The following is a 14,556-nucleotide window of genomic DNA, read 5'->3' as shown; positions in this document are numbered from 1 at the left end:
GTAGGCTTTAAAAAGAAATTTAATAACTTTAAAATAATAAGGATAAAGATACTATTAATTAAATAATTTTTAACAGGAAGGTTAAAGCTTAAAGGGTTTTTATATAAATAAAACTTAAAATATAGTATAAAAGAGCTAAGCCACCTACTTTAATTAATTAAGTAGTGTATACGGGATTATTCTTAACAGGCTAGGTACTAGAATGGTTTAAACCCTATTTTATGGAGATATAAACTAATAGGTTAGCTGTAATTAGTATAGAAGTTTAATATATATATTTAATATAGGACAGATTTATAAAAAGACTTATATAGATATATAGAGATTTAAAATTAGTAGTTATAGTAGAATAAAAGTTACACAAACGTATGTAGAAAATATTAGCTATAGATCATATAACGTAGTTCTAAACACTAATAGCGTAAATTAAGTAGAATAAAGGGACTTTAATAGTGTAGTACCAACAAGGACTAAAGGCTAAGGTTTAAGTAATAATAATACCTATAGAGGATATAAGTACTATAAGGGAACTAATTAACTAAGTAATAAAAGTTAATAATAGGCTTTACTAGTTAGAGAAGGTTGGTAAGAGTATAAGTAGACTAATATAGATAAATAGAGTTTTATAAAGGTATTAAAACTATAGTATAGCGGGCTAGAGTTAATAAACCTAAATAATATTTTTAAAAAAACCTTAAGAGAAAATGAGGGGCTGTAGAAGTCTAGAGGTTAAGAATTAAGTAATTAAAGGACTAAGAAGTAGAGGCTAAAGAGATCTTAGTAGTAAAAAACGTTTAAGTAAGCTCTATAGGGCGGGTATAAATAATATTACTTAAATACTTTTAATAAATAGGGGCCTATATATAGTAGTATAATAGCTTATAGGTTAAAAAGTTTTTTAGTAATTCTAGACAGTATATAAGATCTAATAGGAGGATATAGAAGGATGCCCTTTTTATCCACTTAGAGACTAGATACCCCTATTGCGCTAAAGGTAATAAGTAGGCAAATTACCAAACCATTTTACTACCCCCTAAACATTTTAAAATATCTTAAAGGTATAGTATAAAAGGTAGATATACTAAAATAGTAAATAGGCTAGGCGACGGTAGAGCACGTAAGACTAGCTAAAAGGTTATACCTAGGTTTTTCCCTTACTAGGGATTTTTTTCCTATAAATAGGGGGCGGAAGCCAATGTAGACCTATAAAAGGGAACGTATTGGGCAATAAATAGAATAAATAAATAGTAATTTTCTTTTCTTTTAGTTTACTTAATAAATTTAAAAAAAATCCCTTAGTATATAATTACAGCACCTGTCGTACCAACCGCGTGCTTACGCGTTCGGTACGCCAAGTACGCGTTTACGCGTTTAGTGCACCAACTACCCGCTTACGCGTCTGGTGCACTTCTAAAGCACTAACTAATTAGGGGGGAGGCGCATTAGTATATAGACTACGTAGTCTACTTTATACAATCGACAGTTACTACATACAATACTATACGTATTTCGTGCCCCGGGATATAACTCACTTATACTATTAAATTAGTACGAACACTAATTAGTAAGCGCGCACAGATTAGCAATCACTTAATACCTCCCCCCGAGCGATATATACGACAGTAACTACCTGTTTAGACTCCTAGTACGACCTGTTAAAAGGTTAGAAGTCAGGGATTACGGACTTATCTCCAACTCTATATACTTATTTAAGTCTTAGTACGGTTTACCGGAAGTTATAAACGCGAATATAGACCTATACGGAACCCCTATCCTCAACCCCCTCAAACCTTAAACCTCTTCGGACCTTTTACGGAAACCTTTTACCCTCCTACAAACTATTATAGACCCATTAATTGATTTTACGGACCGTTATAAGACCTCCCCCACCCGTTATAAGCTGCTACCACCCGCTACGCACTATACTATACTATAGTATAGCAGACATTAGTAAGCAAGTTAGTAAAGGTCAAAAGAAGTGGAGACAAGGAGTCGATGTTATATCTATAAACGACGTTAACGACTATATTAGTTTTAAAATCCTTAAATATAAATACTTTAAGCTTATAAATAACGACCTATAGGAGTAATACTAGGAAGACTTTGCGGACTTTACGGAAGCTATTTTTAAGGCCTATAACCCTATTACTATTTATAAACTATAAACCCTTTTACGTAACTAAGGTGTATAGATTAAAAGGGATAAACGAGTTACTATTATATAGTCTTTATATAATACAATATATAAGAAAGACCAAATAGAATGGACTAAAGAGGAAATCCTAGACTAGGTTAAAACCACTAAAAAACTCTTTACTTCTTCCAAACTTAATAGGATTGCCGGCCTTATACCTAACCCACTTAATTAAATTTATCCTATAGACCTAAGCGGCTTTAAAGCTAACCTCGCTAGCCAAAATATACCCTACTCTTAAGTTACGGACCACGCTACTAACTATAATACCCCTGTAAACTAAAATACGGCCTATAATACCCCTGCAAACCAAAATACGGACCAAATTACCCCTATTATTTAAGTCATAGATCCGCAAGCTATATATCCGCAAACTATATATCCGTAAGCTATATATCCGCAAGCTATAGATCCGTAAGTTATAGATCCGCAACCTATTTAAGTAAAGACCTATAGTAAGGAGCTAGCTAACCTAGCTAAGCTTTACACTAACAAATCTAAGTACAGCGGTAAAAATAACAACTTTAACTTTAAACTAACTATCTTTACGGACTTTTACCAGAAGACTAATATTTCTAAATAAGAATTTAGCTAAGCCTACTCTACCATACTGCGCGGCCTAGCACTTAACTACTACTACACTAACCTTAAGAGCAACCCCCTTAGTGTTCCCTTTAATAAGCTATATAAAGCCACCCGTAACTACTTTAAAGAACTAGAATATAAATATAATATCCTTACCTAATAGAATACAACTAAGCTATAGACCGTAATTAATAAGAATACTAAAAAATCGACTATAGAGTGCCTATAAATTCTTATTAAAGACCTCTGGCACCTATAGTACGGCCTTAACGCTAAGCTTTAAATAGACGACTTCCTGTATAATAAACTTATTACAGCCTACTAGGAAGTAAAACCCTATAAGTACGCCTACTATAAGCCTACAGATACCTTAGCTGGCCTTATTAATAATCTACACTTCTCTATTATAATATACAAAGTCTTAAACCTACCAGGCAGCACTTAAGCCTTTATTACGGATATTTAATATCCGCAAACAGACTTAGACGTCTACTTTACGGACCGCCGTTACCGCTAGCAGCACCTATACCGACTAAGTCCTACCTATAACCCCTATAGTAACCCCTATATAATAACATACCCCCACAGACAAACTAGCTAGAAGTGCTTCATATACGGTAAGGAAGGATATTAGTCTATAAGGCATACCTAGGAAGAACGTAATAAGTCCAGAAAGAGACTTAATAGCTATATTAACCAGTTTATTTTAGAATGCAAAGGAAAAAAAGTAGAAGAGCCCCCTAATAAGTTAATAGAAGCACTTATAATTAACTTTAACTTAGACGCTTAGGAATAAGAAACCTTAGAGATATTCCTAACTACTTTTAAACCTTTTACGGACAGCTAAGCCTTTAATATTACAACTATATTAGCCAACCGTTCCTTTATACACTTAGTTACGCCTAAAAACCATTTTATAAGCACCCCTGTTACGGACATTATAGATTATAAGCAGGACCTATTTACATATATTACTACAGAACGCTATACCCCTAAGGAATTTTACAGTGTTATAATCGACATAGGTACCTCTAAGAAGTTTACCGTAGGCTATAGATAATACCTTATATACAAGACCACTATAGATAATAATACGGATATTAATATTACGTAAACTAGGGCCGTAAACGTCCAGTTCGGTATTAACTTAACTACATTAATTAGATTAGTTGTAGTTAAGACCCTAATTAGCCTAGTTAACTTCCACGTAGTAAAAGCGGACACCCCTTTTCTACTCTATCTTACGGATATAGATAGGTTATAGGTTTACTATAACAATGTTATAGACACCTTAATTAGCCCTATAACTGCCCTAGGAAGTAAGCATATCACCCTACCAATTATATAACGATTTGGACACCCATTCCTTATATAGGGAGAGACTTTACAGACCTATATTTAGGAATCTTTTAACTATAACCCATGCTACCTTACTAGTACTAAGATCTACCGCCTATACCGCCGTTTCAGCTACTTATTAGCCGAAAAACTATATAGAGTCCTTAAACGCTCTAGATATAACGTTAATAAGAAGGCAATTAACCACCTAACTAAATACTACTCCTTCTACTAGAAATATGGACGTTCCCTAGGCCGATTTAAGTTTACCCTTTATAAGGACCTTAACTTTAACCACTTAGTGTACGTAGATATTATATACATTAACGGCAGTCTAGTATTATATATAATCGACAAGGCAACCCACTATTAAGCCGCCCGTTAGTTATAAAATATATCCACAAAACATACTTAGGATATTTTACAGACCTGCTAGATTAATATATACATTAGACCCCCTTAATATATCACTTATAACGCCGGTAGGAATTTTATTAGTAAGGAATTTTAGCAGTATACTACGGCTATAGCTATATTAATAAAAGCTGTCCTAGTTAAGGCATATTAGTTTATTAGGCTTATTAAGCAAGCTTACCTAGCCTTATAGAGAGCTTACTAGATTATTATAGACAAATATAAGGACATTTAAAAGGAACTAGCTCTATAGATGGCCGTAAAAGCCATTAATAACACCGCTAGCCCTAACGGACTAGTACCTACCCTCTTAGTCTATAGAGCCTACCTAAGGATAAGCAACCTAGGCCCTCCTACCCCGTTTATTACGGAACAAGCAGCTATAATATAGAAGGCAATAGCCGAAATAGTTAAATTATGGGCTAAATAAGCTGTTAATAGCGCCCTATATTACTATAACGGACCTAACACAACCTTAGTTTATAACCTCCCGCTTAATTCTAAAGTCCTTATATAGCGTAAGAGCGGCAACTAAACTAGACCTTATTATTTACTAGCTATAAAAGACGAAACGTGCTATATATAACTTCCTAGCGGACTAACTAACTTTAGAAGCACGTCCGTAAAACCCTACTTTCGGCCTAAAAATACTAATGACGTTAAGCTAGACGAGCTAGAAGCAACCGCCAAACCAAATAAACTAGAAGCGACCGCCGAATTAGATAAACTGGAAGCACCCTTACCTACCCTAAAAGTCCCCTAGAAACCTACGGAACCTACTAAACCTACTATAAAGCGCGGTTAAGGACGCCCCCGAAAGCACCCTATAACTAAGAACCCTATAATAAAGAATTACCTAACCTCCGCAGGAATATCCGTAAGGTAATCTCCGCTTACGGATATATTAGTTCTAGTATAAGAAACTCCTCTTATAGACTTATGACGTAAAGAGATTAACGAACTACTTAAAAAGTGCGTCTTTATGGCTATAATGGAGAAAGACGTTCCGTAAGGCGTCCGTATATTTAATTTACGCTTTATTAACGAAATTAAGCACCCTAGTACTAATAAAGCCTTTAAGAAATTAAGGCTTGTTATACAAGCTTATAACGACTAGGGAAAGGGTTTAGTCCTTACGTAATTGCCTGTAATTTAATAAGTCAGTTAACGGATTATACTTATACTTACGCCTAGATTACAGCAAATTAAACCCGTAGCCCTTTACTTACGGGATATCTTATAAGCCTANNTNCAGTCTAATACCTACCTAAGTAGGGACATCTTTATACGACTACCCCGTGAGCTTAACCTATAACTAGGAATAATTTTATAGGTTATAAAACCTCTTTATAAAGTACCAGAAGCCAGAAACTATTGGTTTAAGATATACTACTAGCATTACGTTAGTGAACTTAAAATAGAATAGTTAACCTATAACCCCTACCTCTTATACACCCCATTAAACGGCCTTGGTATTATTGGACTCTAAACCAATAATACCCTCTTCTTAGTAAACTAAACCTTTGCGGATACTAAAGAAACTAAACTATAAAAGGTAAAGTTCTTAGTAAAGCTATAAGAGCAGTTAACTAAGCAGACTCCAATTAAGTTTAATAGAGGCTTAATTATATAAAAGGGCAACCTAATTAAGCTAACTTAGGAACGCCAAGCTTAAAACCTAAAGCCTATTATAGTAAAACCTACGGACCTTACTAGTTCCCGTAAAGAGACCCGCAAGACCATAAATATAAAGAACTAATACGCTGCATAGCGTGTAAGAGGCGCCTATATTGCCATAGTCTGTTAACCTAAATCTACCTATAATCCATCCTTTATGGCCTAGGTAGTAGACCTATAAGAAGAAAATATTAAGTAGCTTAATAAGCGCATCTAGTGGCAAATTAACAATACAGTAAGGGGACTTACTTTTGTACCACTAGACCTAAATTCCCTTAGCCTACTAGTATTTATAGACGCATCTTTTACTAATAATAAAGACCTATTATTATAAATCGGCTTTATAATTGTACTTACGGACCGTAATTAGGACGTAAATATACTGCACTAGTCTTTAATTAAGTGTAAACGAGTAACCCGTAGTATACTAGCTTCTAAACTATATATACTAGCTTATGGATTTAATATAGCAGCCGCAATTAAATTAACGGTCTAGAAGATTCTATAACTAAAGTAGTTACCCCTAGTTTTATACACTAATTTAAAGTCCCTTTATAACTGCTTAGTTAAACTAGGTATAATATAAGAGAAGAGGCTTATAGTCAACCTAATATGCTTATATTAGGCCTATAAACGACGTAAGATTATAAAGGTTAAATAGATTAGCAGCGGAGATAACCTAGTAGACGCTATAACTAAGGCAAAGCCGTGTTAAGCTCTTAAAACCCTAATTAACATAAATAAGCTTAACCTAAAGGTTATAGAATAGGTAGAGCGAGACTAACGGAGCATTTACGGTTCAGCTACGGCCCGTTAGAAGGCCGTATGGTGCATTTACGGCCCGTTAAAAGGCCGTATAGTTCATTTTACGGACCATAAGCAGGACTTACGGCCAGCTTAGAGTACCATTTAGAAGGCAACCTAGAAGGCACCTTAGAAGGGATTTTCTATATATTTTCTTATATATTTTATAGTTCTATTAAGACAATTACGGAGGCTATATATAAGTGGTTTCATTTTCCAAGTACCGCTAGTGTATAATTATAGCACCTATTGTACCAACCGCGTGCTTACGCGTTTGGTACGCCAAGTACGCGTTTACGCGTTTAGTGCACTAACCACCCGCTTACGCGTCTGGTGCACTTCTGAAGCACTAACTAATTAGGGGGAAGGCGCATTAGTATATAGACTACGTAGTCTGCTTTATACAATTAATAGTTACCACCATCCCAAAGAGCATACGATACTATACGTATTTCGTGCCCCGGGATATAACTCACTCGTACTATTAAATTAGTACAAACACTTAGTATATTAATTCGGATTAAACTATTATTAATAAGATCTAGCCAATTAATTAAGCTGTATTTAACGCCCGTATTTAGAAATATAAGGCTTTTAATAGAGGCTAAATACTATAGTATTTTAATATATAAGCTTATTCTTTAGAGCTAAGTCGCTTAATATAAGGTTTCTAGTACTTACCCTTTTTATAAAAATTCTAGCACGACTAGAAGGCATTACAGAAGGTATTTAATTACTGGAATCTATATATGTACGCGTTGTTTTAAAAACGGTGGTCCCGCACGTACTACTTACTCGTTAGACGCTAACGTGCTAAGGGATAAGGAGGTCTAAAAGTTATTTACTAATATATCTACTTTATTTTACTGGCTTAACTCTAAAAATATTTAATATTTAATATTAATAAGAGTCCTAGCTACTATAAAGGAAAGCACGAGGCCTTTATCTACTAATTAAATGTAGTCAATATTAAAGAGAGTATCTAGATTGGGAACGATAAGCGTAGAGGAAAATTTCGAGTATATTTGACTTAATACCTTTCCAAGACTCATGATAACGTAGCTTATGGGCTTTTGACGGTTGGGGGTTTTTGACGGTTTTTCCTTACCGCTTGCCTGTTTAGGCTGCGACTCATACTGCCGCTTCAAGAATCAAAACATTGAATTCCTCAATGTTTGATCCATATTTAAGAAATTTACCATTAACGCCACCATGCCCCGTTGGACTCGCGAACCTGATGCGGACGAGGATTGAGTTAGCAATCGCTGGCTTCAAGAATAGCCTCTATAAAAGCCGGGAAGATGCTATAAAGTCTCACGGCGTTGACCTAAATACATTACGTAGGCGACTCAACGGAAAACATAAATCTCACAAAGTCGTGCATACTCAGTAGCAGCAACTACTACCGCCTGCAGAATCTGGAGTTGTGCGATAGTGTATATATCTTGCAAACGCCGGCTTTCCTGCTCGAATTCGAACGATCCGAGTTATTGCAACTAAGATTCTTAAAGAAGCAAGAAAGCTTCCTCCCCATTAACCACCACCACAAACACTACAAAACGCCGCGACGGAGCCCTGATTATATAAAACTAAAGCTTCATTTTATTAACATTGTGGAAAATGCTGCGTGATACCTTTTGTTAAGAAAAAGCCTGCAATCGAGCATTTTGAGGCATTAGTTTTGATGTTCAAAACCGTCAAAAACCCCCTAACCGTCAAAAGCCCATAAGCTACGTTATAGCTTTGATTTATGAGAGCTTAAAGCTGGGAGGGTGTGTTAAATGATCGTGACTAACTATGTCCGTTTATCTTTCCTATATTAGGTATAGATTAGGGGTAGGGGTGTCTCGGCAGCTGATCTTGACTGTATATATAGAGACTCAAGGGCCGCTCTCAATAGGACAGAGTTCTCATTCTTGATCTTGATTTTTGACAAGATCTTCGGATTGCCCCCACTTACATTGTGGCGCTTCGCTTCTTTCGCTCACTTGTTCATGACATCCCCTCAAATACGCCAAGCTCTTGTGAAGAACGGTTATGAATATGAGCGGACGCTCTTGCTTAAACGAATAAAAAAGGCCATGGGGCAGATGGCTAGAAGAAAATGGCGGCAACCCTTCGCTGTGTCGCAATCCATATGCAGAAGAAGATCAAATAAGAGGCATAGCTCTTACCTATCTTCGGGTTAGTTTGAGTGCTTTGACTCGAATTCCTATGATACGAAAAATGCGTATTGCAGACGTGATAAGTAGTCAATATCAACACATATTACTACATAGTACGTGCGTAGCATCATGAATCCAAAATCCTTCAATTACCTACTGAGGAATGCTGCAGAGTCTTGCTCTATCGTTGTTGGAACTCTCGATCATATATATTGGTCGGCCGGCACCAGTGATAAACTCAAACGGTTGAGATTGAAGTGAATAAGTGAATGAATTTGTTGGTAATATGTTTAAACTATTCCGTCTTGCGTTCGACTTCACTTCACCACTCCCATACAGAGGTTTGAATTGTCGATTTTCTGTGCGACTATCTAGGGAGCTAACTTGTATAGTAGGCTCAATGCCATTCCAATCTCTCCCTCCACCGTCCTGGGACCCTGCGGCGGAGTCGTTCGAATATCCCGAACAGAATCAAAAACGCATGATTATCTTGACGCCATTAAGGAGGTGCAGAGAAGATTGATAGAAACTTAGCGAATGTATGCGATCAAGGGGGAATAGAGCACTGAAAGAGACGCTGTGAGTACTCTGTGGCTCGAGTTTGCCAAGATGTGCTCTAAACTTTGATTGGAGAAAGCTAGTCGGACGCTCGGGCAAGTTACGCGAGCGTGAATGTCACGGATTTTGCCTTTCTCCAAAACCCCTCCATCTCGCATCTCTCACCACTTTCACCCTTCGAGTCTGCCCGCAACCCTAACACCCAACACCCGTCAGGGCTAATAAGTATCATTACTCAGTATCCTCTACCAGGAGTTAAGCATCTAATCAAGGTACGTAAGGGTGAATGTCACGACCTCACAAGCGGCCAAGCCCCTGTCTCTACGTACGGTCACGACTCCAGCCATCTGAACGGGCCTATAGACTCGCATCTCCTGATCGAGAAAATTCACCATGTCATTTGTGAAATGCTGCTTCATGCCTGCCCTAAGATTCCTCATTTAGTATAGGGGTGCGAATGCGAGTAGTTGCCTTGGGACAAATATTTTCACCTGCCCTACACGACGCTAGAACTCTATCGCTGTTTCTGATTCCATCGTAACCACCAAGCGCATCCCTACTAATTTTTGTCAGACAGCCACCAATTCTTTCCTACGTCCCACACAAAGACTTTTTTCCACACTATATTTTAAGTCTCCACGAAAGTATCAACTTTCTGGTAAACCCGAGCGAAAGCGTGCGAATCCTCCTCCATCTGGTTCTTCTGTGGAGCGGAGTCTAGATTCTGCCGCCTGAATACACTTCCGTTGTTCGCCCTTTAGCGCAACAGACTCTTTGACGGAGCTATCGCCAAATTACATCGAGCGAAGTTCTCTTGCCCCATGGGAAGTTATCTTGCCCAAGCCTTCACAAAATTCATGTCTTCAGAGAATCAAGCTGCTCAAATCGCCGGTAACTAAACTCATGCCATGATAAGAAATAAGCACTGACAAATCTTGAAGACACCAATGACATAGTCTGGGACGACGGGACCCCTTTTGACGATTTGTTTCAATCTGCGTTTTCCCGCTTTGCTGCTGCCGAGTGCACCACAGGGCACATTACCCGCGAGGATCACAAAAGGCTTATCAAAGCAGCTCATAAAGAAGCCGAAGAGCTCTATTATCCTGCTGATGACACTCCTGGTTTCTCTAACATAAAAAAACAACAGAAGGCATTAACCAAAGTGTTATACCAAGTTTTGGCGGACCAGCCGTGGCTTGACGATTGGATCCGCGACCCAGATGCTGAGAGAAAACTCTCCAAATTTGAATTCCACGAAGATTCTAAAGCTCTATGTGAGCAGTACGGCTTCCGCATCCCGAAAGACGCAATCATCGCGGCTCGCGAGGCTATGGGTCAGGAAGATACGCCAAACGCCGGCAAGGAAGGCATAGAGCGCATCCCGTTCGACCGCATAGACGTAATTTATATTCCAGGAACTGTTAGCGCTGACGCAACCAACGCCATCAATAGAACCGAGATCTACCCGATCAGTGTTGAGTCAGTGGCACATCAGCTTGCCTACCACCCCTGCAGGGACATGGCTCGCCCACATGAAGAAGCGTGCAACCTTCTCGCTATAGCAGACCGCGATGCCTTGCTTCAGCTAAGAAAACAAGCTTCCGACATCTGCGACTTTGCTCCGCACCTACTAGACAACGACAACATCACTCTGCTCTTAGTGTTGCTCATTCTCACACGATCCGAAGTATGCAAACGATTCGAGGACCACGGTATTAGGGTTGAGGGCTCTACTATGAGTCATCGAAAGGGGGAGCTGATGAAGCACGCTTTAGGTTGGACTACATCGCAAGATAAAGCGGGATATGATACAGCCGCTACTGAGATCCAAAAGCGCATCAAAGCACTGAATGCTCCTCCTCCCAAGGTAAAAGGCGTGAGGGGAAGAAAACCGGGGCCAAGTAAAAAAAGGAAAATTGACGAAGCTGAATCATGAAATAGGAACCCGAGAATGGTTGGAAATTTGTATAGGCAAAGGTGGTCTGAGATGGCATTTCTGCGACCTGGTTCTAGGAAGATTAGGCACTAAATTTCTTTGCTGTGCGGCATTGCGACATCGGGCGTTAGTGTAGATATTGATGGGAACTTTACATTCCCGAGTAGGATTATAGTGATGTCTAATAAATTCTTCACACTTCTAGGTTTCATATAATATATTACAACCTTCCAAAGTGCGGCGTCTTCACTGTAGTGAGGGTCGCCTCAGTGCTCCTATTAAACCCTCATCACTAGGCCGTTTCTAGGTACCAGGTACCTACGAGAGCGCCTAACTTTCTGCTGCAGGAGCGCCCACGATATTGAGCCAGTTGCCACCTAGAAAGGCCACCAGCTACGAACTTTAGCATATAACCCCATATAGTTCGGCCCACTCGGATTTGAGAATTAGGATACGTTACTAGGTACTTATATCCAGAAACCTCTATTCCATACTATATGGCAATAATAACAACGTACATCAAAACGGCGTACATTCTGTCCTCGCAGTTGTATTCTAGTTAGAGATGTGTCGACCTGAATCAGGTTGTCTTACCCTAACTCAGTTACTTACCCCTTCGACTCAGTCACCTACCCCCTGTTTCTGTTGCCACCCCCCTCCCCATTTTCCTTCCTATTGCCTACACCTTCCTCATGTATGTATAGAGGCCCTAGAGCTACATTCAATGGATAGAGTCCTCATTCTTTGATATTCCGATCGACAGTTATAAGCCCGGATTGCTTGCCGTATTGTCCCTGTTCAACTAGTTGATTTGATTAATTGATTTGGTTGATTATACCCCTTATCAAATTGATATTATCACCAAACCCTTCGTTCATCTTTTGCAAGCGCCTTTAATATGACTTCTCAACCTACCCAGACTGTCACCACAACGGTGATATTATCGAGCCAATCTGACTGGGACGAATGGATCGACCTTATCAGGCCTCGAGCTCGAATAGGAGACGTATAGGAGTATGTCGACCCCTTAACCAAACGGGAGTAGTTACCCCGGCTACTTAAACCGATCTTTCCTAGGCATTTAGATAAAAAGCCAGGGCCAACCTTGTATATAGCTCTCTCTAAGGACAAGAAGAATAAGCTTTGAATTCTCCGTAAGAGGCATAAGATACTAGAGCAGACTTGCTAATAAACAAACCCCGTTTGCTAGTTTGTTTACTTATTTATTTTATTATTAAATAATTAATTAAGTTTAAAGGCTTGATTTTAGTAGTCAATCAAGCCCTATATCGTCCCATTTGATTGAGTTGGTTTACTCGTTTAATATTTAAGATATCCCTTACACCGATAATAACGTTCTATAAAATGTGGCCCGTGCACCAATTACGTATGGGCGGCCAGACTTGGCGAGGATAAATTATCCTATCTAGTTAGGCGGATAATAATCCTATCTGAGGATAGCCCGGATATCGGATAATATCCGGATAATATCTAGATATCCGCAAAATTTTAACAAAACCTTTACCCCCTATTGTACGACGCTATAAATATAGCTAGTACTAGTGAAACTTACTCTAAAAACTTTAATAATAATAATTCCTTTAAAGCTGATATACTTTCTGCCCCCTTAAGCGGCACTAAGACCGAAGCTAATACCGGTTTAATCCCAACTACTTATACAACACAGACCTTGAGATAAGTCTCCTTAATTTATAAATATACTTATACAGCAATAAAGGAAGAAAAAGTTCATACAAAGAAACGCTACTTTTATAACTACTGTCCTCCTTAAGACCCAAAAGGACACCATTTCTTAACCGTTGGATTACAGGGCCATCTTAAAAAGTATAATATTAAATAGGATCCAGTAGAGAATTAGGAGCGTATAACAGCAAAAGATTAAGGGGAGAAATCTCTTTTAGAATTATATTAAAAGCTTCTAGCGAAAGGAGAAGTTTAAGGTCTTAAGAGCGAGGTTCTAAAGCGTACGGTATATCAAAATACCGTAAAGCAAGCACTTCTCGATCTAATTATCGTACGACGGCTTCCCTTCTTATATATAGAATGGCCAGAGTTTTATACTTTTGTAAAGGCATTAAATCAAGAAGCACCCTTAATTATCCCTATATCCCATACAATAATTATAGCCTAGATTCTTAAAAACTTTACTAAGAGTTAAGATATTATACAAAAAGTACTTTAATCTGCGAAGATAAATATTCACCTTACCGTGGATATCTGGATCTCTCTAAGTTATACCCTTCTTCTCGGAATCTGTGTTAGCTTTATTAATATTTAGGATAAATATCGGAACCCCTTAATTGCCCTTTATACGGTATCTAGCTAAAGTAGTATAGACTAATAGGAGGCGCTTCGTCCGGTTCTTATTAAGTATAGCATTAAAACAAATATTAGAGCTCTTATTGGCGATAATACTGGATTAAATAATGTTCTCTATCGTACGATTAGCCAATGGCTTAGCCTTAAGTATAAAATTAACTAGATTGCAATATATTAAAGAATTCGCTATTAGGGGCACGTTATTAATCTTATTATTTAGGCCTTTCTATTTAGTTTAAAGAAAGATAAAAAACTTATAAGCTTATATAATAAAGAAGATAAGGAACAGGATAAAGAAGAAAAGAAAGGGGAAGAAGTTATATAATAAGCACCACCCCTAGTTAAAAGGAAAGATAAAAGGAAAAAGAATTAGAACTAGCATTGGACGAAAAGCGTAAAAGAGGTAAAAATATTTAAAATATTATAGGGCTGATGGGAAAGCTTTATAACCATATTGTTTATATCCGCAGCTTAGCTAACTATATAACATAGTTTATTAACATACTAGTAAAATTATTCCTCTTAATAATTATACGAGATAG

The 14,556-nt window shown here is 37.8% G+C and overlaps 2 protein-coding genes across 2 annotated transcripts; both read left to right on the top strand.

The window, feature by feature from the left end:
* The first annotated feature begins 8,138 nt into the window (after window positions 1-8,138).
* Window positions 8,139-8,553, top strand: K441DRAFT_143735 (uncharacterized protein). The gene has a single exon (XM_067640146.1). It carries the CDS (start codon window positions 8,184-8,186, stop codon window positions 8,403-8,405), a length of 222 nt encoding a protein of 73 aa, XP_067502839.1. The 5' UTR covers window positions 8,139-8,183; the 3' UTR covers window positions 8,406-8,553.
* A 1,782-nt stretch (window positions 8,554-10,335) lies between these two features.
* On the top strand, window positions 10,336-11,719 carry K441DRAFT_143715 (uncharacterized protein). The gene is made up of 2 exons (XM_067640145.1): window positions 10,336-10,626; window positions 10,677-11,719. The coding sequence occupies exons 1-2, from the start codon at window positions 10,557-10,559 to the stop codon at window positions 11,672-11,674; spliced, it is 1,068 nt and encodes a 355-aa protein (XP_067502838.1). The 5' UTR covers window positions 10,336-10,556; the 3' UTR covers window positions 11,675-11,719.
* Window positions 11,720-14,556: the final 2,837 nt, after the last annotated feature.

This window comes from Cenococcum geophilum, assembly GCF_001692895.1.
Source record: "Cenococcum geophilum 1.58 unplaced genomic scaffold K441scaffold_27, whole genome shotgun sequence".
In the NCBI taxonomy this organism is placed as follows: domain Eukaryota; kingdom Fungi; phylum Ascomycota; class Dothideomycetes; order Gloniales; family Gloniaceae; genus Cenococcum; species Cenococcum geophilum.
This window is presented reverse-complemented; position numbering and strand designations above follow the sequence as displayed.

Bases quoted from the DNA above. Each gene is read 5' to 3' on its own strand.
- K441DRAFT_143715 (XM_067640145.1), top strand. From the start codon at position 10,557: ATGGGAAGTTATCTTGCCCAAGCCTTCACAAAATTCATGTCTTCAGAG. The intron at 10,627-10,676 runs GTAACTAAACTC...CAAATCTTGAAG, and splicing joins TCAAGCTGCTCAAATCGCCG to ACACCAATGACATAGTCTGG.
- K441DRAFT_143735 (XM_067640146.1), top strand. From the start codon at position 8,184: ATGTTTGATCCATATTTAAGAAATTTACCATTAACGCCACCATGCCCC.